This window comes from Opisthocomus hoazin, chromosome 2, assembly GCF_030867145.1.
Source record: "Opisthocomus hoazin isolate bOpiHoa1 chromosome 2, bOpiHoa1.hap1, whole genome shotgun sequence".
Classification (NCBI taxonomy): Eukaryota; Metazoa; Chordata; class Aves; order Opisthocomiformes; family Opisthocomidae; genus Opisthocomus; species Opisthocomus hoazin.
The window spans coordinates 104,246,748-104,274,219 of NC_134415.1; the positions used below are offsets into that span (position 1 = coordinate 104,246,748).

The window sequence follows — 27,472 nt, forward strand, 5'->3', positions numbered from 1 at the left end:
CCGGCAGGGCATCGTCAGACTGCTCTTCCTGTCGTGTCAGAGCCCCGCGCTCCCCAAACTGCATTCGGTCTTGTAACATTTCTAAAACAGTGGTCTCAGTACATTAAGTGTCTGATCCTGCTTCCACTGAGGTCCATGCTGGTCTTTTGCATTTATTTCAGTTAACCTTGCATCAGGCCTTAATGCAGCAACATTCCTATGCAGGGTCTCTGAGGAGAGATCTGAAAATGAAAAAAAAGCTAGTTCTACTGTGATTTTTTTTGCATTATTAGGTCTATGAGCAGGCTCTTCACTGAAGGCTCTTCATCTTCTGTGTAGGTACAAAATAGGAGTACGTATCTATAAACATAGAGGACTTGGTAAACTAAAATACCTGCTTTCTCAAGACTTTCTAATTAGCAATCTACTTTGAAAAATACAGCAAAATATTTCCAAACTGTATCAAAATAGATATCCTAGAGTTTACTACAAAATGGAAAGCACTGTCACTTCAAAACCTGCCCCAAGACCCTTGTTCTCCCTCTCTCATTTCCTTCCCAATATAGTACTGCCTACAAGCATATGTCAGAGCTCATAAGAGCACAAGCGAAAACTAAAGATCTTCCTAAAAACTACCCACATCATTTTTAGCACCACCTACATCTTGATTTAGTTCTTTTGCTGCACTGGTAATTCAGGCACCATCCTGAATAACTGTCTGCCCTGCTAAAAAATATTAAGAGTTCTAAAAAGTACAGTAGTGCATTGCTGTTGGCGGTGCAGCTGTGGAAACACGTTGCGCCTCTGTCGAAAATCTGCCCAGAGCACTAAGGAGACACTCCTTGCCTTGGGTCTGAAAATGCTACCTCTGTCAGGACAGAACATTTCAGTATAAATGTGCATTTGGGAAAAATACCAACTATGGTACTTCAACAATGAGCGAACAAAGTGACCGGCATTCATCAAGAAAGTTGCAAAATCTCTTCCATGGTCACAGGTAAAGGGGAGACCTAAACTTCAGCAGAGGGCTGAGGTGCAACACTTTGCCACTCTCATAAATAAATACCATCCCCACAGTGAAACTGTTATTGCTATGACGCATCAACCTCATAAGGTTACCCAAGAAACATATTGAACAAAAAGCTGACACTGCTTTGCTGAAATCATTAACTACGGTGAATTCACAGGAGCTAGAGCAGATTCTTGGTGAGACGTAGATTCTGTATACAATCTTTCCCGAGGGCCACAGCTAGAAGATACAAATGAATTCGATCCAGCTGGTGCATGAAACGCATTTTTGGTGTTTCTTTCAAAAGAATAAAGCCAAGTGTTTCCTTTGAAAGAATAAAGCCTAGAATGCTGTAGGACCTTTCAGATCTAACAGTGAAGTGGTCTCCTAAAACATGCTCCTGAAACACGAAGACCGTGTATAAGGATTATAAGCTTTCAGCAATGAATTTCCCCAAAGCTGGATGTTCTGGCTGCACATTGCTGATGACAAGTGGATGCCATGCTGCTGCCCAAACACATCACCTTGCCTGTGTTTTCTGTAAGCACTAACCTGGTGTAGGCACTTAATATCAGGAAATTTTTTATGACTGAGAGGCTTGGATGAACAAAAATGTGTCCCTTAGAGTGCAGTTAGGTGCCTAAATGCCTTCATTAATGTTAAACACTTGCTACTATCACCCTTCACTGATACTTTCTTTGGCTTAGGAGAAGCACCTTCTTGTTTGATGTGGTGACTTTTATGAATCTCATTTTTAGATGCCTAATTGCTCCTGGCCTTGTAATATTTATCCTGACATAAGGCAGCATTGCAGGGCTGAGCTTGCAATCTCCCTCATAGACCCAGTCCAAGCACTTGCAACCTTACTTAAAAAGTAGGATATTAAAGCCAGAGTTGCAAGTATAGCTGGCAACACTTAAAACAGACTGTTGCACGTGAAACTCAAAAACTTACCTGAGAAATGGAAATCCAGACAGTCTTTTTTTGGAAACACCAAATAGGAAAATGTAACAAAAAGCTATTTTTAGAATACATTACAGAATACTGGCATGTTATACAAATGTCATTAACCCATTGAAATTTAAAGTAGTTATAAGTTATGTTCAAGGCACCTTTTTTTATAAACAGTTTTTTTAACGTTCATCCTACATTCACACTAGTTTAACCATGTAAACAAGTCCGTGAAAGCTCAGATTAAGGTTACTTTAAGATCTGTGTGCCACATACTTCAGACACATATCATATTACATGGAAAATTGAACAAAGTAAGATAGATCCATCTGCTGCCCAAACAGTTCGATAGATGCTATGGGGTAAATTATTAACAAGATCAAGCCTAAAAGAGATTTTAAAAAATTAGTTTAACAATAAGTAACATGCAATGCATTAACATTTGTGTTTATCATTTGAAAGTGTACGTAAATGCTGACAAAATTCAAGCCTTTATTACTAGTGCTATCCTATTTTTAAAGGTGAAATTTTTGGAAACAGTATTATTTGAAGTTTAAAAACATCCGCCATCTTTTTTTCCACCACACTTAATCTTACAATATGCTAGTACATACCTTCTTCACAAGGAAAACGTATAAAATTAATCTTACAATATAAACACTATAAACAACTCCCTTGAGACATCTTCCAGACACAGAATTTCTGTAAAGACTTTTGTATAACAATTCTAGGATAATTATGTAAAAATATGTACATTCATTCCAACGTCCTAGATCCAAGAACAAACCCAAGTAAGCTCTAAAAAAGTTGCCTGTCGGTCTTGTCCAGTTAATATTATGTCCAGCTTTGCTGCTCTTACTGTATTTCAACATAATCAACATAATCAACAAAAGTTTTACTTGTTTTTGTGTAGGAAGTTCCCAAACTTCTGCATAAATCCTCTCAGCTTATTTTCATTAGGCTGCAGTGGATGATAAGCAGCTGAGTTGTAGCTGACCATGTGATTACTCCTGCCGTAATTATTCCCCAAGGTCTTGCTTTTGATATCTGTGAGATGTGAACTGCTGTTGGGTGCATTTCCTGTAGGTTGGCTTGCATTTTCCATCTTGCAGAATGGCTCAAAGCGACTATAAACACGCCTTTCACTCAAGCGAGACCTCAGCTGCTCTTGGCATTTTGAGCTTGCCAGTTGTGGTGTCACCGAACTTGCTCTTTGAAGAGCAGAAACAGGGGCACTTCCGGCTGTAGTATCTGTGGTGATTTCCTTTACGTCTTGATACTGAATCTGTTCGGTATTAAATCTTGGGGTGGATGCATCTCCTGCAGTTTCTATGAACTTACTTTCAAGGGGGCACAAGAGAGGACACTTTTTACTGCTTCCATCAGATGGAGGTTTTTGAGGTTTTGGTGACTTTGGAGACTTTGGAGGCTTTGTTGGGCTCCCAGTGACATCTTCTTTACTTCTGTTCAAGCTACCTTGAGAATTTGATGATGTGTTTCGCTTTCTCCTCGGGGAAGAATCTGTCTTGTTCTCAGAAATCTTTGGTTTTTGATTCTCTTCTTCAGAAACCAACGTGTCAGAACTACTACACATTCTGTAAAAGGCAGGACCTTTGTTTTTTGACAAGTTTTCCTTCTTGTCTGGTGTGAGATTAAGAAATGACCGTAATTTCTGGGATCCTTTCTTTAGAAAACTTGGGGAATTCTTACTGTCTTTCTTTGATGTGCAATCCTTACTAGACTCCTCTTTGCTAGCTTCAGTGAGAGTAGCCATTGAGATTGCCTTGCTAGCAGTTGGGCTCTTTAGTTCTCCTTTGAGGTTCTTTTCCTCCTGTGGTAAGTGGTTGGCCACACTATGCAAACTTTTAGAGATCTTCAGGGTATCTTCTGGAAGTTTTGGACTAACTGGCTGCTTAAGTCTATGCCTAGTCAATGTGCTGTAAACGTAACTGGATGCATGTTTGTTGGCACCAGGGTCTAATATGGACTTTGAATTAAACATGGGAAAACTTCTCCTTTTTAGCATATTTTCATTTTGAAGGTTCTTCAAATTTTCTGCATGTTTGTCTGCACACAGTGTTGTATACAAGTAGAGAGATGAGTCGCCTGTTGCGTTTGAATTTACACTAGGTTTTGGGTTCTCTGCAGTATGAATTCTGTGGTTATTTGGTGCATCTGACTTAAGTGGGACGTTTGTACTAAGCTCTTCTAAAATATTACCTGTTCCATTTTCCACACTTGGAGCATGATTAGATGTCCCTTTAGGTGTTGCACTTCCATCTGACCCAATTATAGTTGAGTTTGAAGAACTTGCACAGCTGCTTACTTCCTGCTGTTCAGGTAAAGTTGGCTGAAACACCAATGATGATCGTAAGCGAGAATGAGAATACAGCGCATGAGCTTTAATATTTTCAGCTGTGTCATAGCTATCATATCTGTCACCCAAAGCTGACCCAGTAGACTCTACTGGATAATCTGATTGATCATTCAAATATGAATTAATTCGCCAGTTACGCAGGAATGATTTCGTTGTGTGTTCGAGGGTCGGCATCCTTTGCTGCAGATGGCGGATATGATTATCTGTCCCATTGAAAGACCTCCGTACAATCGAATTTCTTTCTGCGAGATTTACCTTTGGTCGCGAAAACTGATCAGCAAAACTTTGCTGGGGTATATTGTAGTTATTTGCATATCCTCCTCGTAATGAAGAAACAATACTAAGGCTATCAGATGGCATTTTCCAAGCATGTGATGGATTGTTGGCTCTATTAATAGCTCTATTGAGCAATAGATAAGGTGTCCTTTCTGGCTTCTCCCCAGCATAACTATGTCTCTTCCAGTGCTCATTTTTTTCACTAGGTTGATACTGCTGGAATGGATTTGGCATATTAAAACCCGGATGAAACTGTTGTTTATTATAGGCTTGATTTCTCAAGCCGTATTTATCTATTTCATTTACTGCATATCTTCCACGAGTTTTCCAACAAATAGGATCTATCTTGTGAATCGTGTCTTGCCTACCAAAAAGGTTTCTTTGGCTAGAAACTGAAGCCAAGGAAGACACTGAGTGTTGGTATGTATCATTCTCCCAGAGTGTTCTGCGACTGTTTACCCGCACTAATTCTGGGGCAAATGAACTAGGAACAGAAGAACGGGCGTACAGTGTCCTGAACTCTTCATCAAAGGATTCAACCAGCTGTCCTGTGATAACTTGAACCATACTGAGGTTGGTTTTTTCAAATGACCACATAAAGCTGAAAGAAGAGCAAATGATCATTAGAAACATTTCTTTTGAACTGAAGTATTACTCTGGTCCTTCTTGATAAGACAGCTTTCACACAAACCTGGGTTTTGTACAAATACTTTCTAAATAAATAAATAAATTGTGGGCATGATTCATGGAATTTGGATTTGGAAGGTCTAATCTAATACCAGTTGAACTCAGCTGGAGACTTTCCACTGCTTTCAGTGGGAGCAGGAATGAGTCTATTAACTACCTACTCGCCCTTCTAAAAAGTGGATATTGCAAAAAAAAAATCACAAATGAAGAACAGTGAGTACAAATACCTAATGGTGCAAAATTACCTCTACAAAGACTAAGCCAGGATTGACTAGACCCGCTGTATTTACTCTTGAGTCAGAGAATGTTAATATGTGATTATGTGTGAAAAAAAAGTATTTGAAGTAATATGCAGAACTTCTTCAACAGTTCTGAATGTACTTCACTCTACAGATATTTTTTAAAAGATGCACCTTAGAATTGTTAAACAGTTTACATCTTCTACTCTGCACACTAGATTGAACAGGTTGCCCAGGGAGGTTGTGGAGTCTCCTTCTCTGGAGATATTCAAGACCCACCTGGACAAGGTCCTGTGTAGCCTGCTGTAGGTGACCCTGCTTCGGCAGGGGGGTTGGACTAGATGACCCACAGAGGTCCCTTCCAACCCCTACCATTCTGTGATTCTGTGATTCTGTGAAAGCTAACATTATAGGCCTGTTCTGTGGCTATGCGAGCTGTCCCACCACGTTTCTGTGATGGCGACCAAGTCGTAGCCGTCCTGCTGTATAATGGCTTCCAGCTCCTCCTGTTTATTGCCCATGCTACGTGCATTGGTATAGACACACTTGAGCTGGGCTGTCAATCTCACCCCTGACCCTGTCATGCCAAGCCTGGGCTCGTCCGTAGTGAGCAGGGCGATGTCCCCTTCCCCCTTTGAACCTAGTTTATAGCTCTCTCAATGAGCCCCGCCAGCTCGTGGCCAAGAATTCTTTTTCCCCTTTGAGATAGCTGAGTTCCACCTGTCGCCAGCAGGCCCGGTGCTGTGTACACCTCCCCATGATCAAAGAAGCCAAAATTTGACCGATGGCACCAGTTCCTGAGCCATCTGTTAACCAGGTGAGTTTTCCTGTCCCTTTCAGTGCTGTTCCCTGCCACTGATGGGATGGAGGAAAACACCACCTGCGCCCCTGATCCCTCAACCAGTCGCCCCAGTGCCCTGAAGTCCCTTTTGATGGCCTTGGGACTTCTTTCTGCTATCTCGTCCCCGCCAACCTGCATTACCAAGAGGGGGTAGTAATCAGAAAGCCACACCAGACCAGGGAGTTTCTTCGCAACATCCCTAACCCGGGCCCCAGGGAGGCAGCAGACTTCCCTGTGGGATGGGTCCGGTCGGCAGATCAGGCCCTCTGTTCCCCTCAGAAGGGAATCACCTATGACAATTACCCTCCTTTTTTTCTTAGCCGAGGCAGTTGTAATACGTGGGGCTGTCTGACTTGTTCTAGGCAACCCCCCTTTAGAAGATTATTTACGAGGAGGAACCATCCACAGGGGCTCATGAAATAATTCTGGCAGCCTCTTTTGGAATGAATGTTAAACAAGAATAATTCAGTCAATATAAGACAAATCAGAATTTTTCTCTCTTTTTAGCAGGTCTTCAGCTTTAGCAAAAGCTAGATACTTTTTCTCTTATTTGTGAAAAACTTTACAGAGGATCTCAAAATTTGGCTCCGTGTTAGGCTAGTTAGCAATAAATATCTATGATAACTTGTTAAAACACAGAAAAGATAATCATATTTTCCCATGGAGTTCCCTGGAAGAAATTTCAGAAATAGAAAAAAACCAGATTTGCAGTACTAAAGGTACTGAGATGACAGGTTTTCTGTGGACACCTCAGTGATTGATCTTACCTGTAAGAACCGTACATGACTTTCTTACAGTCAGCAAGAATAAATTTTTGTTCCATTTTTCCATGGAATTTTGCTCCTGTTTTAGAATAGTAATCTTGTCCTTTTACTGTCCGCACCCTCATGTTCTGAAAAAGACAATTGAAACACTTAAGTTGGTATACTAAATTCCACATTTAGCATCCAGGGGTTTAAAAGACTGAGGTACAGTAGGAGAAGAGTTGTATTAGTGCATATTAATAAACTCTGCAGGGAAGTAAACTCTGATCAGACTTGTCCCATAGGGACCCAAAGTGGCAAGTTATTGCTTTGTCTTCAAGACTGATGATATTCCCTAGGCCACAGAAAATGAAATTCATTTTCCATAGCCACCACTCCCAGAAATGAGGTTGTGGCACAAGAAGTCTTTGACAACAGAAAGAGGTTTTGTGCTGTTAAAAAAATATATATTTTCATCATTTGATGTACAATATTTAGACAATTTCCAAGCATCTCAGCACCTCGCTCTCCACCTCCTCTCCTCAGGAAGCTGTGGAGATGTTTAAACTTACAAAAGTATTTAAGACTCCAGTCTGTAAAGTATGACTCAGTTTGCAATACGGTTACATAAACCTTTATTATCTATGGGAGCACTTACACATTTACCCAAAAACGTACAAAGTTCTAATAGACAGAGGTTGTAGGAGTTTTAATAATAGTGTCTACTACAACCCAATGAACTCTACCCTTTCCAAACAGAAAATCAAAAAAATCAGAAGAAAATCTGCAAGAAATGAAAACACATTTCCAAATAACATATGCTTTCTAAATCAGTATATATTTCACTGTTGGGATCTTTGATCTTTAAACTTTTATAAAAAGAAAAATCAAATCAAATCAGAGTTACACTTAAAAACTGCTGAGTTGGCAATTTATGGTTTGACTCCAGCTATCCAAGTTCTTTAAATTTTATTTATTTATTAGGTGAGTTATTACTTAGCATTTTTGTAAAGCTGTGTTTGGGAAAAAATACAACTCAGTTAAAATGTACAAACATTTAAAAATTACTTTTGTTTGTCACCTAAGAGTCTTGCAAATGTGCTAGAAACATAAAACAAATTTATTTCTTAATTAGATAAATAGAAGAGGTATTATCTAGAAGTGCTGTAAAATTTTAAAAGGCAAACATTTAAAAATACAGGTGGATGTTTAGGTCTATTTACCGAAACAGCTAAAAAAGAATCAGTAACAGTGGCAATGCAATTTGCATTACTGAATGGGAGGTTAACATAATTTTGCATCTCTGCTTGCTAATCACCTTTGACAATCTAGCATTATGTCTTTCAAGTTTTCTGCACTTCAATTAGAAGTTTTCTTATCAATGAAAGTCAATTTTCCCACTTTTTCAGTGTGTTTTTTGTTGAACTTTGAACAAGCCAATCCCACTGGAGAAAATTATTCTTTCTGCAACAGCTACTCAAGCTTTAAGTGAAAGTAATTAAATAAAAAGCTTATATGTGAATGTTAAATAGTGTGGAAAAAAGTAATTCCTGAAAAAGAAAAAAAGAAAAAACTGGAATTTACCCATTCTAAAGATTATCACAAGAGTAAACCCTTACTTACTATAAAATAAAATTTTGTGAATGTCATGAAAGTCGCATTTATTTCAGTTACTGTTTATATATACCAATGTAATTGGTATATAGAATTCTATATACCATGTAATTATACTTCTATGTCAGATATATATTTAACTATATTAAATTATATTTATGTCATTAAAATTTGAAAAATGTAACTTGAAAAGCAGCTTTTACATTTTCAAATAACCGTAACAAGTAAGGCTGGCCTAAAGACATGGCAGTTGAACAAATCAAACCTTACTGAGATAAGGCCTGATCAGTATTGGACAGACTATCACTTGGGAATCTGGAACGCTGGAGGCACAGGCAAAGCTAATGGCTTACAAATTACCATACCACATATAAAAAGCTTTGCCTTAGGTACTCATAAGTTGAAATATAACTTCAAGTAGGCATATCTACAATTTACATTAAATTGCTGCTTTTAAAAAAAATCATAGTCACTGATTCCTCTGTTGTCCTTTTTCTTTTCTTTCCTTTCTTCAGTATTATTCCTCCTGCAGCTTTTCTATCCTACTTTCTTGATCCTGCCAACTCTTTCCCTGTCTCAGTAGGTCATCCACTAACAGATAGGAACATGGTAGCATTACAAAGGCATGTGCCAGAGATCATACTCACCTTTCTCATATAACACTTCCTTTTCCTCCACAGCTCATCTGTCTTTCTTCACCTACTTCAAACCCTCTAATTAGGTGCCAGGGATGCACTTTGAATAAACGCCCAAAATACAGACAATGTTCAAGGATATATAATAACAATGCATCTACTTTGAATTAGAAGCAGTAGACACATATGTACTGAATTGCAAGCCCCACTTGGTATGAAATGCTGGGCTTCACCTTCCTACTTGGTTTCATCCTCAGGCTACAGGACTCCTCCGCTAACAGCAGTGTGTCACTGATCACTGCAGAGGTGTTATGCATCACTGTGGGTAAAGCAATAATTCCTTTATGAAATCTGAGAGGAAAATCGCAAACCAACGAACACACACATTATAAAGGAACCCAGCTAGGCTGACAGGACATACAAAAGTATGTACGATCAGCCAGAGCGAGTCAAGCGGGAAGTCTGTCTGGTCCTGTAACCAGTAACTGCTAGTGGATGCATATGTAAGAATACATAACTAAGGATTTGATGTCTTAGGAGGTTTCTGAAGCCAGACGCAGGATCTTCTCACTCCTTCAAGGCCAGGCTGTAGGACAGTCAGGGACGTTTAAAACGTCCTGTGGCTGCAGTTTAAGGATGGCCAGCAGGGCTATCCAGCTAAATGACACCCAAATGATGAACAGCAAAGGAGCTCTAACTTCTCTTTTTATATATAACTGCACCACTGTCTTCCCAGAGAGAGCCACATAAGCATGATTTAAAATTTTGAAGTATAATTCAACATTACAAGTTTATTTTGATCAGTAAAAAACCTCCACTGTGATAGTTAAGTACTGTGAATATACTTGTCTCAAACATTTCATTTCAGCATTTTTTATCTGCAGAGACTGTCTTTATCAGTGTTCAGTTACTCACCCTGTACTTGCTGTCAAGGACACGTACAAAGAGAACGGGTGTCTAGCTAATACTTGGCTGAACAGTTTTAAAAGAAAAAAAAGTCACATTTCTCATACTATTCATCATTACTAGTATTATTTAATATCCTGGGCCTCTCTTCTTACTAAGAGATAATAGTTCCTGTACAAACGCTAAGTAGTTTTTTTTAAGTTCGCTTCTATTCTGACCTCGAATCTGACTCAGTGACCACTGAAGACAAAATCTCCGTGACTTCACCGGAGTACCTTAGCACACAAGTTGCTCACAGATACAACATCATGCTGTGCACATTTATCTAATAACCAGATTTGACTTAGACTTGGAAGAACTGGAAAACTTTTGATGATTTTGATAATACTGGTGAGAAAAAACAGGCTGCAATCAGGCCTCAAGAGCAGCTCCTACTATGCATTTAACCATGTATATCTGGGAGCAGACTTCACAAAGGGAAAGTAAAATTATTTCATTAGTGGTACTATTTTCTTATTGCTGCAATTCATTAAAAATATTGAGAGGAATATCAGGCGGTAAACAGTTCCTACCAAATTGCTGTCAATATCCTCCCATAGCATGATGATACTTCATTATTGACAGAGAAGTAAAAACAGGTTTCTGCAGAGGATGGAGCCTCTGCCACACGCCTCACCTCATATCAGATAAAACACAAAGATCTGGCATCAGCTGAGGAGCTTGATTGACTCCTTGGGCATTAAGCAACATGGCCTACATTGGTGCTTTGTTTCTAATCCATAACTAAGTTACTCCACTGAGCATTCTGGTGGCTCTGGGGATTGTTGTTTTGGTGCTGCATTTTGCAGTGCAAATCTATTTCACAGTTTGCTGCAGCACCTGTCAGTAGCAGAAAAAAAAAGTATCTCTTGAAAATTTAGCTATTAGTTTTGAAAAATCACCTGAAAAGAGTCTGAACCTGTAATGACTCTTCATCTTTCTATGCGAATGAATTGCTGACCGAACAAGTCAGACCAGTGACAAAGTTAATCAATGGAAGCTTAGGTAGAGAAGAGAAAAAAAGAGAAACATATTAATTACTGAGGAAAAATGTAGGACAGTCAGGAAACAGATAAATGAAAATGGGGAAAGAGAAACTGGAAAGTATAGGAAAGGAATTTATATGAGTTGAGTTCCACTGGTGGTGTTACAGTGACCACTAAGTAAAAAACAACCCACAAGAAGAAATGCTGTAGGAAAGAATCAAAACGGTCCTAGTAAACCCCTGTTTTGTATTCTCCTATATGGAATTCACAAAATAATCACAGAATATCTAGCCTATCCATTTTATCATTTATATCTTTCAATAAAGAGGGAAACATGCCCTGATATGCATTCAGACTACAGATGACGAAAACTGTTTTTTCCATACAGAAGACTACTGAATTGTAAATTTGAACTAAAAAGGATGGTTTCGCTCATCACTGCATCTCATGTTTCACTGATTCAAAGGAAGAGAAAAAGAGCCAGAGAAGGCATTGAGTCAGAAAAGCTTTACAGAAACTCCTCATCATGAAGAATGTCTGCCATACTCCTGCAAGACTGAACCAAATCATGCCAGAGAATAACAAGACCAGTGCTGCTCGTGCTACATCTTGAAGAAAAGAAATAGATCCATACATCTCTGTCTTCTTCTTGCTTTCACTGAACACAAGGGGAAGACGAGAAGCCAAGAGCACAAAAAGTTCAAGATGTTTTTTCTTGTGAACCTTAAGGTGATAGGAAAAAGGGAAAGGGAGAAAACTGTTCCAAAGTACTGACTGTTCTTTCATAGTCACCTGCAGTTTCTCTTCTTCCTCAAGAAAGGCACAGGAAAAAAACTGTGCCAGTAGTAAGGCTCTATTCTCAGAGCAACAGTCACTGCGAGTAGCACTTGGATGAGAAGACCATTAATTTGAAAAGCTTTATTACAAGCTAAACTGGAAATCCCAGCACACAACAGGATTATTGCTTAACTCTTTGGCATATATATTTCATTTTCTGATATACCTTAAAGTATTCTAAGTAAACCTTGCAGAGGAGAGATGTATTTTATTTCTCTCTTCATTACAGAACAGAAACATGTAAAAAATAATGTCACTGAAGAGGCCAAGTCCAAACTTCTCCATTCCACACTAATCCATACAAAATCCACTCTAATGTATGTACATTAATTCTTTGAACCGCAGTATAAATGCTTGTAGGTCTAAAAAACTATATTAAAAAGACAACCTCAAATTCATCCAAAAGAAGTTAAGCTTTTGAAACAGCTGTAGATACACATTACACAGAATTAATTTGAAAATGCATACTATGGCATCTTTTGAGGTATCGCTTGAAATGTGTGCTCCTAATTTCTTTTATTTGGGAGGATAAAACTCATGCCATAAAAAGACATAAACCATTTTTGGTAACCTCTGTGGCACAGTTAACCCAAGTAATCAGCAAATGGTGGTATCTCAAGTTCCAGAGTATGGAAACATTGCCAAATACTGACTTCATGAAGGCAATCACGACCAGTGTTTACAGAACCACAACATGGTTTTGATGTTTTCTTTTCAATAATTCCCACAGCTCTGTGTATTAGGCCACCAGAGGGCCATCCCACATGCTCATAAACAAGAAACAAGCATGGAAAGTGTTGTGCGAACGCTTTTAAGGACCTAAGTCAACACTCCAGAGCAAAAATTGCTGTAAGATAGAGGTTTGCTCCAAAATTTTACCAAAAAGCCCTCATTATCCTCACAAATACACCACATCTCTATCTGATTTTTGGACTAGGTTCTTAAAATGGATGGTGCTAAGAAGTGCTTTTATAATATTTTTGCCTGGCATGAACATGGCCTAACTAGTTACAGAGACAAGGAATTGCAAACGGAACTGTAAGGAAGTTCAGCTAAGGTAGTGCTTAGAGCTTTGCAAAGAAATTCTAGGAACACCTTGGAACTCGTTCTGTGCTATCTACAGTACAGTAAATCTAGAGGTATTTATGAAGCATTTACTTCCGGTCAGTGCAGCTCATGGTTTGTGTCCTAATCCATGTTAAACATTAGGGCTGTACAAGACATCTTGTGAAAAAATGTCAACATTAGACTCCTTGTTATCCTTCTTAGACAATAAAATTACATATTTTATGTATAAAAATAATACTCTCTAAGACATGATGCAGGCAAATATGATAATACGTTTTTTCAGTAACACACCAGTAAAATAGAATCTTGGGCCTTTTACAGTATTTTAATACATAGTAACTTTAAAGAAAAAGAACACAAAATGAAGTATGCAATTTATTAATTTACATAAGCTTTATGACTCTATTTGCAGGCTTCTTTAAGACAAAAGAAGTGTAGTTTTTCAAACATGCAGTATTCCTAAATACATAATAATGGAAAATTATTTAATAAATAATATATGAAAAACTATGTCATTCTCTCAAATACCCTTGTTTCAACACATAAAAAAGATAAAGAACTTTATAAATAGAAAAACAGTTGTAGAGAAGCTTCTGCTGAGAGCTTACCTATTTATACCTCATTGTTAATTTGAAAAAACAGTATTTGATAATCACTTTTTGATTAACAGTCCCTTTTCAATGGGTTGCAGAGGAATTAGTAGTGAATATTCATGCACACGATCACAGCAAGCCTTACCCTGAGCCTCTGAACTTGATAGCCTTGTTTCTCCGTCATTTTCAGAAAGTGGCTGAAGTTTGACTCATCAAGCAGGAGATACACTGCAATCCCTCTAGCAGATGCCTCCACAATTTCTCTAAAAATATCTACATCTGTAAACATATCCATAACAATGGCAATGACCTGAATAAAACAGAACAGACACAAATTATTGTATTGTATAAACACATATATAAAACTCATCACTGAAGCTTGCACTGGGCAGCTAACATGCTAATATTTTGTACACATGAAAAAGTTCTAATATTTTCCATGCGGTACCACTTAACCTGGAAGGCTTTTCACGACCACTGGATCTTCTTTTTGAGAAGTCAGGTGATTGCTTGCATGACATTTGTCACAAGGACCAAAGTCTGGCAAAAAGTTGTGTCATGGGTGTGTGTAGCAATTGATTATATGAAGAAAAGGAAATCCAGTGGAAAAGAAGGGAAGGGGAAACAGCAATATGAATACAGTGGAAAAAATTAAACCATCATAATGTAACTGTAGTGTACATGAAAAAAGTTTCAGATGATGTTTTTGTGCAAGGGGCTTGTTCATTTTTCATTATCTTTTCTAAAGCTAAGGGCTCAAGAGCTTGAAAGAGTCAATAAGCAGATATTGAAGAGCTGGAGGAGTTGAGGACTTCGGGATCCATATTGACTCAGCACTCTTACTGGGACGAAACTTCCTCAGCTGGTGAGAGCTTGGTTCAAGACGATTAGATAGCTAAACACCAGCTACTGATGCCCTTCAACCTATGGGATAAATTAAGTATTTCTGACTGGGAAAAGCAATGTCCTGCTAATGGTATTTTGGAGATTATATACTATTGACATATCGTTAGCAATTTGGGATGAACTAACATTGACGCAATGGAGGAAATAACAGAGGGAGAACAGGTACCTGTGTAACTTTTAAAGACAATATGCTTATCCATTAGAGTCTTTGTGAAAAGTAACAATGAGATGTCTCAGGTGCAAATTCAAATTTCATAAAGCTTTTCACAAGTATCAGAGCAGGCTTCATATTGAGCATGCTTTACCATTTTCACTGATCTTTAAACTATCTGTACCTGAATTTATATGGTGTAATTGTTAAGTTACAATCACTCATCTTATTCCGGAACTGAAACATTTACCTCACTCATAATATTTGTAAATGCAGCTGCACACACCCAGGTAAAAGCCATGTCTCCAGTCAGTCATCTGAATTACCTTTTTGGACCCTACTCGCTTAGAACTACAAGACTTGCTTATGACAAACATATACTTCAACCACTAGAAACAGTAATGAGATCTGACCTACAAAAGGTAAAAGTAAAATAACAAGGTCATTAAGAAAGGTAAAAAGACAGCTGCTGAAGTAGTAAAAATGAAAGGATGTGGCCTTACCATAACATGTCATCTGGCAACAAAAATATTATTTACAAATCCATCAGTCAGAGAGGAACTGAATAGCAAGATATAACACAATTCTTCAAAAAATATTAGGTAATATGCCCATGCACTACCTCATTCATTTTATTGACTTTTTGAAAATAAAACCTACATGTCATTTTTATCAGTACAAATTATATTAATCTACATTTGAACAGATGGACTGAAAACCACAGAAGTTTATCTTGACTCTAACGACCTCACCACTTTCAGACTGCACGTTCTGCTTGGTCTTGTTTCTGAGATACACAATGTTAACTGAACATGGCAACCCTATTTATTCATCTCCCTTGTTTCACTTATGTCTGAGCAGAAATCTGCCAAGACAGATCAAGCGTGTTAGGTAAAAAGACCAAAGAAAAAAGTCTGTTCTCAAATAGTTCTGTTTCATTACCTGTGTCTCCCTCCCTCTGAACTTCCTAATTTCTTCTTAACCTTTCCTTCAGATCTTTTAGAAATAGGTGCTCATTACATTCAAGAATCTATTTAAATGTAAGAAAGAAATCATGAATGGATTCATTAGCGTACACTGACATGAATACATGAAATATTAAAAATCAAGAGTACAGCCTTCAAAAATAATTCTAACATTTTCCTACAGCAGATATTTAAGATGCTCATTTATTTGCAGCATCTGTGGTTGCAAAGGCCGATATATTGGAAATGTACAGAAAAGAAAAAACAAGAATGACTAACAAAAACTAAAAACCAACACTGACTGGAATGGCCGTATCTATCTTTTTGAAGAGGGAGGAGATAAATAAACACATAAAACACGCAGGCCAGTAAGTGGGTGGCATTAGAGGGATGCGTGTGCACTACTATGTAGCTACATCGTAACTTGGGAATGAACAGGGAAACCCTCTTTTGTCTTCACTAGTAGAATTGTTGTTAAACCATTTAGCTTCTTAATTTTGGAGTTAATTCTGCAAAGCATCAAAGGAGTCTTTCAAGAAAAAGTAGGTTTCACTTCCAGAATTGGAATAGTGATTACATTTTGAAACCTAAATCTTGTGCTAGCTGAAAAATCCTCATCAGATTTAAGGACGTGTATGTAAAGCCACAGTCATGATCCGACAACCAACTGGACATCCATTTCTGCATCCCCTGGAAACCAAAGATGACTGTTGTTGCATGCCCTCATTAGCCTGCCCATTCACTCTTAGCAACGCTCAATCTAGTCAACACAAACACAATTAGGGTCAATTGCTGGAGGAAGTAGAGTGCCAAATTTGAACAATGCATATGATATACACTCATAAGTACAAAGTAATTTACAGTGATAAGGGATAAAGTCATTTCTGTATACTGATCTCTATGAATCTGAATAGTTGTCTGAACATAAACTACAGATTTTGATGCAGAAAGAATGGATCCCATAAATGTCACAGAATGTCCTGGCTTTTAAATGTGTTATACTTCCTTTAATATAGGCGGGTGTGAATGTACATTTCCCCATACATTTGCCTGCTTTGCAGCAGAAGGGAGTACTGAGCTTGGGGAAAGAAAAAGCCAATACAGTATCAGGGTCACAAGTTCTGATTAATTAAGGAGACCAAGACGAGGCAGTTACTTCAAAAGAGCTATTCTATAATATGTATCTACTTTTAATTAAAGCTGCAATAACAGCTGCAGTATTAGTTACCTGCTGTTTCCCTTTGGAAGATTTCACTACTGTGTTTTTACATTTGTTGTTGCAGTTGCAGAGCTAATTTTCACCCTGATACTTACAAGAAGCCCCATAACAGTAAAATCCAGCAAGGAAGAAGAAACTGATAGAATTGAAATTGCAGAAAATAGGGCCAGAAAATTGCCTGTTCCACAAATCCTGTTTCTTTTGGGCATAACAATGCTATCATGTGTCAAGAAAATCCCCGAAGGCAGAATGCTCCAGTGTCATACAGTAGGCTTCCTTGTAAACTGCCACCTTCTTTCCAAAGCATATTTGCTTTCCAAATTGCAGAGGTCTTTTCAAAAGCAAGGACCAAATACTTTTACAGGAAAAACAAAGGCCATCCAACCATGCAGGGGATACTGGATGGGTGCAGCAGTTTTCTCCTGAAAGCACGAGAATTCTGGGAGAACCTTCCAAACCTTGAGAAACTGATGATCACCCTGATCAAAAATGACCCTCATTGGGGAATTTCACAGAGAAGAAAATATCTGGACCAGCAGATACTTGCTGTGCATAATATCAGATAACACTGATATGCACAGCAAGAGTGAATTACCACCACCTGATTTGGTATTAGACGGAAGAGCACATTTCAGTGATCAACTCAAAGTGAAGACAGTGCAGAAAACAATTTTTATACTAGTCTTCTTCCCCCTAAATTAAATTTAAATCATCTTAGATTGTTGCTACTAATCTTTTCATCTTATCTGCCAATTCTTCAAGTGGTGAATGATCTTTGAAGTTAAAATCCTCACAGAAGAGGAAAATCTGCTGAAATCTGTAAGCACAAAATTACTCCTAATAAAGCCGATAGTTTTATCACTTTAAATGAAGGCACCAGAAGAGCCATATTCTATCTTCTTACTACTATCTTGACAGTTAGACTATGGTTTGCAATAGAAAAGTAAAGCTTCACACATTATTTTCACATTTAAAAAACATTTAAGTATAGGAAGAAATGGGTAATTTTGTTGAATAGCACTATTTTTATGCAAATATTTTAAAACACGTATTTTTTTGGTAAGCTGATGTATGTTATTTAACTCACACAGTATTGAGTGAAGTAACATTTTAAAAGTCATTACCTCTAAACTATCAGATCATTTTAATACAAAGTTCTTTTCACTCTTTAGAAATTTTTAATAATCTCCAAGTTCAGGAAATTACTCCTACATAGAAGAGTAGTGACAAGATTCATAAAAGACAGACATACACATAGTTTGAAGGTTAAAATAAACAGCTATAGCTGAAATTTCATGCAAAATTATGCAGATTCTTGCAAAACAGGAGCTTAAGCACATGGTAACATGTCACCACACTGGATATTATGAGACTGTAAATGGATGCTGATGCTCAGTTCTCTTGATCTGTGACGTTGCAAGGGCTGTCGCTGCTCCTAGGAGTGTGGGCCCATTCACATGCATTATATTTCCTTAAATGGTTCTCACCTTCAGAAACTAACTCTATTCAAAGGTTTATATAGAAAGAAGTTGCCAATCTAAACAGTACAAATACATCTATCACTAAACATCTCCTGTGCATGTCCAAGGGAGAGCCACCAAGATCATAGAATCATAGAATCATAGAATGCTTTGGGTTGGAAGGGACCATTAGAGGTCATCTAGCCCAAACCCCCTGCAGTGAGCAGGGACATCTGCAACCAGACCATGCTGCTCAGAGACCCGTCCAACCTGGCCTTGAACATTTCCAGGGATGGGGCCTTCACTACTTCTCTGGGCAATCTGTTCCAGTCCTTCACCACCCTCATGGTAAAAAAATTTTTCTTTCTATCTAGTCTAAATCTACCCTCTTTTAGTTTAAAGCCATTGCTCCTTCTCCTATTGCAACAAGCCCTGCTGAAAATATTTTCCCCATCTTCCCTACAGGTCTCCTTCAGGTACTGAAAGGCCGCTGTAAGGTCTCCCTGCAGCCTTCTCTTCTCCAGGCTGAATAGCCCCAACTCTCTCAGCCTGTCCTCACAGGAGAGGTACTCCACCCCTCGAATCATCTTTGTGGCCCTCCTCTGGACCTGTTCCAACAGCTCCATGTCCTTCTTGTGCTGGGGTCTCCAGAGCTGGATGCAGAACTCCAGGTGGTGTCTCACCAGAGCAGAGTAGAGGGTCAGAATCACCTCCCTCGACCTGCTGGCCACACTTCCCTTGATGCAGCCCAGGATACTGGGCTGTGAGCTCACATTGGTGGCTCATGTCAAGCTTTTCATTCCCAGTACCCCAAGCCCAAGATGTTCAGGGCTGGAGCACTTGCCCCATGAAGAGTACATGGACTTTAAAGTCATTTAGGACTTTAAAGTCAACCCTTTTAATGGGTGTGTACTGAAATTAAGGCATAGATGTAATGAAGGCCTTCACTGCTAGTGCTCTCTAAGTCTGTTTTGAGAACTACTGACAGTTTCATTATTCCAGTACCTTCACCCCTTTCACAAGTGTTAATTAGAATTCTTTAAGGGATATCTTGCAGAGTGTGTCATTTAACACCTCCTTTGCTATAAACAGTAAAAAAGACGAATCCTCTAATGCAACCGCTTCCTTAGGTCAGGCTTTACTAAAGAGACATATACCATTACATCAATAACCTAGTAGGGAATAACGCTAAAGACCCACCCTACATTGCAAGAGTATTGATTTCTTGTAACCTACGTGAGGCTTACTTTGGGCATGCTATGACAAAAATCCATATTGCTGTGCAGTGCTTTTAAAACACCACCACCCTTCCTCACCTCAAGACCAAAGAACCACGCTTCAAACAGAAATGATAACTCTATTTTCCTTGACTTTTCCCCTGATGCTCTAGTCAAATTCCTTTCTGCTGATCTCTGTTTTGGAGAGATTCTCCTCGTGGCACAGGCTCGCTGCTACCTGAATCTGGACTTTTTCCGAGAGCAGACAGGCCATGACGCTTGCAAAGGTGCAGAAAGAAGACACGGTATTGCATACCATGCTGCTAGCAACAGCAGGCAGGCAGCAAATTGACCCCATGGGTTTCAGGCACCATAAAAGAAAGAGACAAATTTTGTGATCAATGCAGACAGCCTTCCCACTAGTGAGCTTTATAATACATCCTACAAATTATTGTGGTTTTTTTTAATTATGTTATGCTGTTGTTGAGGGTCTAGATCTAGTTTATGCTTGCTGCAATTTGTATTAGCAGCATCCTAATAAATCATCTGATATCCTTACTTTTTGGCACTGCTGCTAACACCAGAGTGCTTCTAAGATGATAGATCACTGATTTCACATTAATTTTCAAAGCTGAACAGAGCCCCGAAATGCTTTGCACAACACATCCTTCCATTGCAAAACATACCTTGAAACCATTGTGAGTTGCACCTGAATATCTCAGGTCACTTCTGGGCTGGCCGAATTGCTGAGGGCTCACATAGCAAATGCAGCAGATCAGAAGTCTTGAAATAAAGTGTCAAAGAGCAGTACAAGGGGTGGAGCCCTCCTCTGTAAATAGAGCCTACATGCAATAATACAAATGGTAATCAAATATCTGCGTATGATCCTTTCTCCAATTTCTGTGGCAATGCAATGGAACAAATACTCACATGATTTACACTTATGCAACTTCTGTGAAGTTAATGTCGCTACTTGTAGTATATTATCACCAAGGTTTGCTTCCTGAGATCTTGTTTAATTTATTTAACTTGGCTCTGCATTCAGAGCAATAGACTGTAACTATACAGTGTACTTTGAAATGTTCTTCCATTATTGCATTCTTTAAAAGCAATTTAATAACTACAGGGTGAAGTCTGGCACTTCATTACAACAGGCAACTACACTACCTCAGAACCAGCTCTCCTAACCCTCACTATCCTCTTTTTCTCCTCCTGCTCCAAAACGTTTCCACCATCAATTCTCAGAATACACAAAGCGTGCACCTCAGAACCGAACACATCTTCTTTTCTGATCGCCAAGCCTCAGTTTATCATGTCACATACCACCTACGTAAGTATTTTAAAGTGAAAACTAAGTTTAAATGCAATACGAAATAATTTCAACATGTACTTTAGCAGTCTTCAATAACCTCAACAACTTCTCTCTGTAACAGGATGTTAGAAATACTCAACATCAATGAAAATTTGCAAGGGAAGAGTCACTGTCCAGAAAACAAAAGGTAAACTAAAATTCTAGAAATCTCCCGCAAAACAATATGGAAAACCAATGCAAACTATTCTCAGAAAATTACGAACACAGGCAGCTGCATAAAGCACTATACATCAGTTTAACTGTGTTTGTGTAGCCCACGTGGCAAAGCCTCATCTGTTCTGTCCAAGAAACACATAAGAAAGATGTGTGGTAGAGGAACTTCCTAGCTCTTAGAAACGGGGAAAAATGTTCTGATTCTGGCAGCAAAGAATGGTACGACAGTGAAAACAGGAGCGCTGAAGAAGGATGTAATTTAACGTTTAAATACACTGGGAAGATCCATTTTTTACAGTGTACCCTCTTCTAAGAATACCTGACCATCTGCCTTTCACTGAATTTGGCAACTTTTGCGCAGCTTACTATATCTCTAAAAAAGCAGATCAGAAGATCAGGATTAGCTCTTCTACAAATGAAACTAAAACCCAACACAAAAGTACTCTGAAGTGCAGATAAGATTGTTTTCTCTGAAAAGTGAATGTATAACAGCCTTCTGCATTACCTTTCAGAAAGCTATTGCGGGCCGAGCTAGCAAGTCATACATATACTGTCTTAAATGACACCTTCAGTGCTACCTCTTCAAATTCATGCAACTGGGAATTTTACAAGTGAATATCTTGCAAAACGCATGGGAGTGAGCTACGTTAATTCTATAAATGTGATCTGTATCTATGGGTTTGGTAGTTGTTATTCTGGCTGAAGGATTAGTAAAAACTCAGCTCAAGCTGACCGAATTACAGGAGACATCACCTCACTGTGGCTGGCAGCTGAGGCGATAATTCCCCTGACGTAAGCTTTACGTCCACACATGCAGAATCGAGCTTCGCTAAGACACGGAGAGGAGAGGAGGGAAGGGGATATTCTGGGGATTCCTCGTGGGCACTTCCCAAGAAGCTTTTATAAGCCTAACCCTTGGAAGAAAGGATCTGCAAAGAAACAGCTGCTGCCCAGTGACTGGCACACCATAGACAAGAAAAGATTTACCTAAACCTGCAAAGAACCGTCATGCATGATTAAAGCAACAAGTATTCACAATGTTCAATTTTAACACTTATCCTTTCTGTTTGCAATGCTCCCATCAATAACTAAATCACTTTTGTATTTAACAAGCAAGCTGTGTTCTGCCACTGTGAACAGAAGCGGGCAGAGGTCCTACAGAGCAGCACATAAGGCAGCACAGAAAATCCTTGGCATGACTGAGGGAACGTGTTTTGCAGCTTACTCTGCCCTTTCTTCTCTTGTCATTGATGTCGTTGCTCTATTCTCAGTGCCATGTGTGCTGCAGCTGGTTGGGTAGCAGGATTTTAATATTTGTATTTAGCTCTTCAGAATGTTCTTATTCAGTTGTTATTTTGGGAAGCTGCCAAGCTTTTCCTGAGGAAAGCAAACAGAAAGGAAATGCCAGGATTTTCTGACAGCCTACGACTCAGCTATACTAGAATGGAAATTCATGACAAAAATAAAAGGTACTTCTCTAGCCTCCAGCTTTCTCTATGATGAATTTCAAAGACTTGCTGCTTCAGAAATAATTTTTTATTTAAAAGAGTATTAGCAGCTTTAATATGTGGGTTGTCACTGGATCCCTTAATATTCAAGGAATGTTTAGGTTACTTGAATTAATGTTATGATGTTATACTTTTTATTTTAAATTTGTTTGTAAGTAGAAGTATTCATTTATTCATGTATGTATTACTTAGTGACTGCCCAAAAACAAACAATGTGCAACCATGTGATAAGCTTTAATTTTTTTAAAGTGTCAATAGTAATTAGAAATAAACTCTTAATAAATTTTACTTTTTGATCTGCCATGCAGGATTGAAAACCTCATACAACGACCTCAGAGACCAGCCTCAGTTTTGAGACTTACTCTAAATAATTGGAGTACTGGTAACAGTAGTACATGCTCCTGGCTAGCTTCTACCTGGCCAAGGGACGTACAAGTTGACTATCATAAGCTTAAGAACTTTTTCAATACTTCAAACTACATATGGCTGCCATGCCTTGCCATACACAACTAGGAACATGGGGAAAAGCCATCTTAAACTCTTGGGAAAACAAATGCAAAGGGACAAAACCACTTAAAAAAAAGTACTAAAATTGTCCATTCAAATTGCTCCTGCTTACAAATATTCTTCATTCCAAAGTAAATTAGACTGGATGCCAATATTTCTGCGGGCTCCTTCTGAGATTTCCTTCAAGCAATCTTAAAATAATTTGCTGCTTATCAAAGAGTCATAGTAAATGTCTGAGATTTCAGCTAATCCAGATAACAATTCTTGAAAAGATTTTGGGTTTTTGCCACCTTTAAGTGTATATTTAGGCAGAGTTTCTCAGACCGGGAATGGAAAGGAGTTCTGAGTCAGTCTGCTCTCCCACTGCTCCACTCAGTTTCCTCAAGAATCCTGTCTAAACACATTGTCAACACTGAACCCCACTTCCTGAGAGTCTGCATATTTAAAAACACTAGACAATGTATAGAAAACCACAATATTAATGAACACTTACAGGCTGTAGACTTTAAACTATAAAAACGAGCAACATTTCTTTAAGGTAGACAACTTTGCTGGCATTTGTTAATTAGGCACTTGGAAACAACAAAAGATTCCCTTAGTCAAAGGCAGATTTATTGGAAGAAGAGATGATTCAGACCCACTGCTCTGGACTCGGAAGAATTATTTTGCTTTTAAATTTGCTTATGCAAGAGCTGTGCACTGTTTGCCATCTTTGAGCCTCAATAGTAAACATGTTTCTGATACTAAATATGAAGAGCTGAATATCTAATATTCATATTTTATAAATAAACAACTTATTTAAAATATCCTGAACAAGGTTCAAGGCTGCTGCTAGTATGTATGTAATTTAGGTTAAAAATTTCCAATAAAATGTACCTGTATTGTCAAATTGTATAATACTGCCTGAAATCCCTTGTTGTTACTTATAGGAATGAATATGTACTACAGGTACATTGAACGCATAAGAAGAGACTCAAAAAAGATAGGCAGGGACTTAACACAGAGGTGGAAACAATGCTTCCATAGTAGAACCTGGAAAATAACACAGACAGCTGAAAGTAAGTGTTTCAAAAGCAGGAAACACACATTTTCTAAATGCAGGGAGATTTTGGTGGATCCAAGTCAGCACACAAACCTGACGTATGTCAGGTTTGATACAGAAAGACAGACTTTCGAATACCTGTACACAGTATGTTAACCACAGTCCACAAGGATGTTCTGGTGATGGCCTAGCAAACATTTTTAGTATGCAGAAAAATAAAAACGTACAGTTCTGGAGGACTTGTAAGCCATGTACTGGTACGTCCATGAGCCTCATAGTAGGGGGACCTTGCAGCAAGTAACAGAACTTCATTAGAAGAATATTATTTTCTAACACAAAAGACATTGTATCCAAGAGAAAACAAATCTATTTTGGATGTCAGTGCCCAATTAAAAAAAAAGATTTAATTGTCAAATTTCAAATTAGTGGGAAACTACAGACCAATAAGCATGACCTGATTATACTTAATACTGGAAAACAAGCCTTAATTATATCATTAGTTGTTGGAGGTTAGTCCTCTATAGACACTCAGAACTTTTTCTTCCAAAACATAAATTTCATAATCCTAAGGAACACTGCTAGTGAAAGAGTCTCAAATGCAGAAGAAAGAGAGGAATAAAAAAATCAGAAGTCCTTGAATAAGACATTGTTAGATGTCCACAGAACCCCAACTGAGACTAGAACCAATTCTGCTTAAAAGCCTCCCCTAGTTCACAGTATAGTGAAGGTAATGCCAAAGTGGAAAAAGCAGTCCTCAACAGAGGCTGCTGCTAGTATTTGGAAAGAAGCAGGATGATCTTGTCTTACAAGGTTAAGAAGGAATATTACAGTCGATTGCAATAAAGTAACATTTTTTACAGTAACTGCCATTGGCAGACCTGAATAGTTTACACCTTAGACAGCAAAGCAATTGCCTTGCTCTGCTGTTGGCCATTTTTAATTAAACTTTCAGTATCAGGGAAATAGCGCTCATGATCAGTATTGAAAACCAGCTTGATGACCAAGCTGGTTGCTGAGCCTGACTTCTGAAAGGCAAACCAACAGAAGAGTCATTGAATACAGAAATAAGGGCTAATCATATGTTTAGGGAAGGCTAAGTGGGAAAAAAGATCTTTTCAAATATTGCTTATTTCACGCTTTTTCAAGATTGCAGCTTTTCTATTCAGTTTCATACATGCAGTCATAGACACGTGAGGTATCCACGTGTAAGAACTGGTTAATGGTCAGATGTTTAAAGCAGTTGTCCTGTGAAAACATTTTGATTGCCTGTGAGTACTTCTGGCAGCTTGTAGGACTCAATGATATTAAAGATTTTCATACTGCTGTCACAAAAGCGCAAGCAAACCCACTATAATCTACAGATTATTAAGGACTGCTTCTGTTATCCTCCTCACTCCCTCTCTCACTGCCTTCCCTTTCCTTCCTCCTACCCTCCTTCCTTCCCCCTTTCCTCCCTCCCTTCCTTCTTCCCCTTTACTCCCTTAATTCTCTCTTTCTCCCTTTCTGTCCCTCCCTACCTCTTACAAAAACTTCAAACTCAGTTAAATTTGGGATTGGAAAAAAATATATCTAATTTTGGATACTGAATGAAATGTGTGTTCCTACACATTTTACACAAAATTTAAAATACGTCACTTTTTATTGCACATCTTATGACCATAACTTTATGATACTCACTATAAAGCATTTGCTTCCTGCCACAGATGTTATTTACTTCACTGCCACTAATTTCAAACCCTACAGATGTACCTCAGTCTGTTTAAGGAGCTTAATTCAAGCAGTAATACGATTAGGGTAAACCAGAAAAATACAGAAATCAGGCTGTTTAAAATTACTGGTCACAGGTCAGTGGTGGGTCAGTATGAAGGAAAGCCAACAATGAATAACGAGAAGCTTCCTCAGTGTTAAATTTTGACAAATTCTCCTTTCACCTTACGTACATCCCACAGGATCATCTTTAAAGTTTTTCCACTTCAGCTACATGACACAGTAAAATGCATTTATAAGTAAAAATACCATGCCTGGACGAATACCTGAAGTAACATTTACGCTGCTAACAAAAGCAACAGCAATGACATAGATCACCATTCTGCAATACGTATTACAGACAAAACGTACACCTGCCTATGACCCTATGGAACGTAATTACACCTGAACACCAGGTAAACAAGCCAACACATTGATTTTAACTATTTATTTTTTTAAACATGGTGCCACTTGAGCAGGAGCCATCACTGATACTCAGGAGAAGCTGATTACACCACCTGCTCATAGAGCAGCTACAGCTAATGGTGCAACATGTTGCTAATGACTGTGTGCTGGCAGGCTGCATTTCAATTTCACCTATTTTAAACACAGGTTGTGAAACTAATTAATTAATTATTGTCTGCAAATCAAGTCAAGATCCTCAGGTGATACCCATTACCCTGGCATGCTAGATTATTTATTACAGATTAGATGAAAAAGGAAAAAATAATTGCGTACTAGTCTGAAAGCATCAGCAGAATGTCCTAAAGATAAGAGAAGATTAATCTAGTTAATAAGTAATTATGTGCAGCTTTTCAGGAAGAAAACACATTCAAATTTTTATTCACATTACCATATGGAGCAAGATGTCTGAAATAGTAGGGAAGCAATTAAAAAAAACCTGCTCAAACCTCCTGTGAAACAAGCTGAAATGAAGCAGATAAGTAATTCTACAATTCTCATAGAGCCCAGTGGAGCGGATAGTGAATTGGAACTAAATAAGGTAGTAAACAAAAATTTAATTCCTGGATCAAGAGCAGCACTTAAAAAAAAATAAAAGAAGAGAGGAACTACAAGTGAAATTATTACTAGCTGAGTTATACTTTCAGTAGCAATATTATACTTCAAATATATTGTATTTTTTAAAAACGATTTCAATTTTGAAATACTTTAAAAGCTTTTTAGGAGAAACTTGACGGTTCTGGTTCAAATGTGAATATCCCACATATAGTGAGGCATCTGAGGAAGTAGCAAGTCAACGGATAAGAAAGGAAATTAATAAAAACAAGTTTTTTTTTTATTTCTTTCTGTCAGGTTTTTTGCTAAACTGACCTTTTAATCTCTGTGCGAGCTGAATTTTGAAAAACCATCTCTGTTAGACAACAAGCAGCCATACAGCTTTAGAATGATCTTGGTGACACTTACTTTCTGGTTTTTGTACATGCA

At 38.2% G+C, this 27,472-nt stretch overlaps 1 protein-coding gene across 1 annotated transcript in view; it reads right to left on the reverse strand.

Annotated features, from left to right (window-relative positions):
- Positions 1–2,754: 2,754 nt before the first annotated feature.
- FAM83B (family with sequence similarity 83 member B) overlaps positions 2,755–27,472 on the reverse strand; it is a 43,535-nt gene continuing 18,817 nt past the window's right edge. Inside the window, exons 2-4 of the mRNA XM_009942334.2 lie at positions 13,926–14,090; positions 7,127–7,251; positions 2,755–5,193 (exon numbers count right to left, since the gene is read on the reverse strand). Coding sequence (XP_009940636.1) covers positions 2,835–5,193; positions 7,127–7,251; positions 13,926–14,090 — 2,649 coding nt within the window. The 3' untranslated portion in view covers positions 2,755–2,834. The remainder of the gene's footprint in view (positions 5,194–7,126; positions 7,252–13,925; positions 14,091–27,472) is intronic.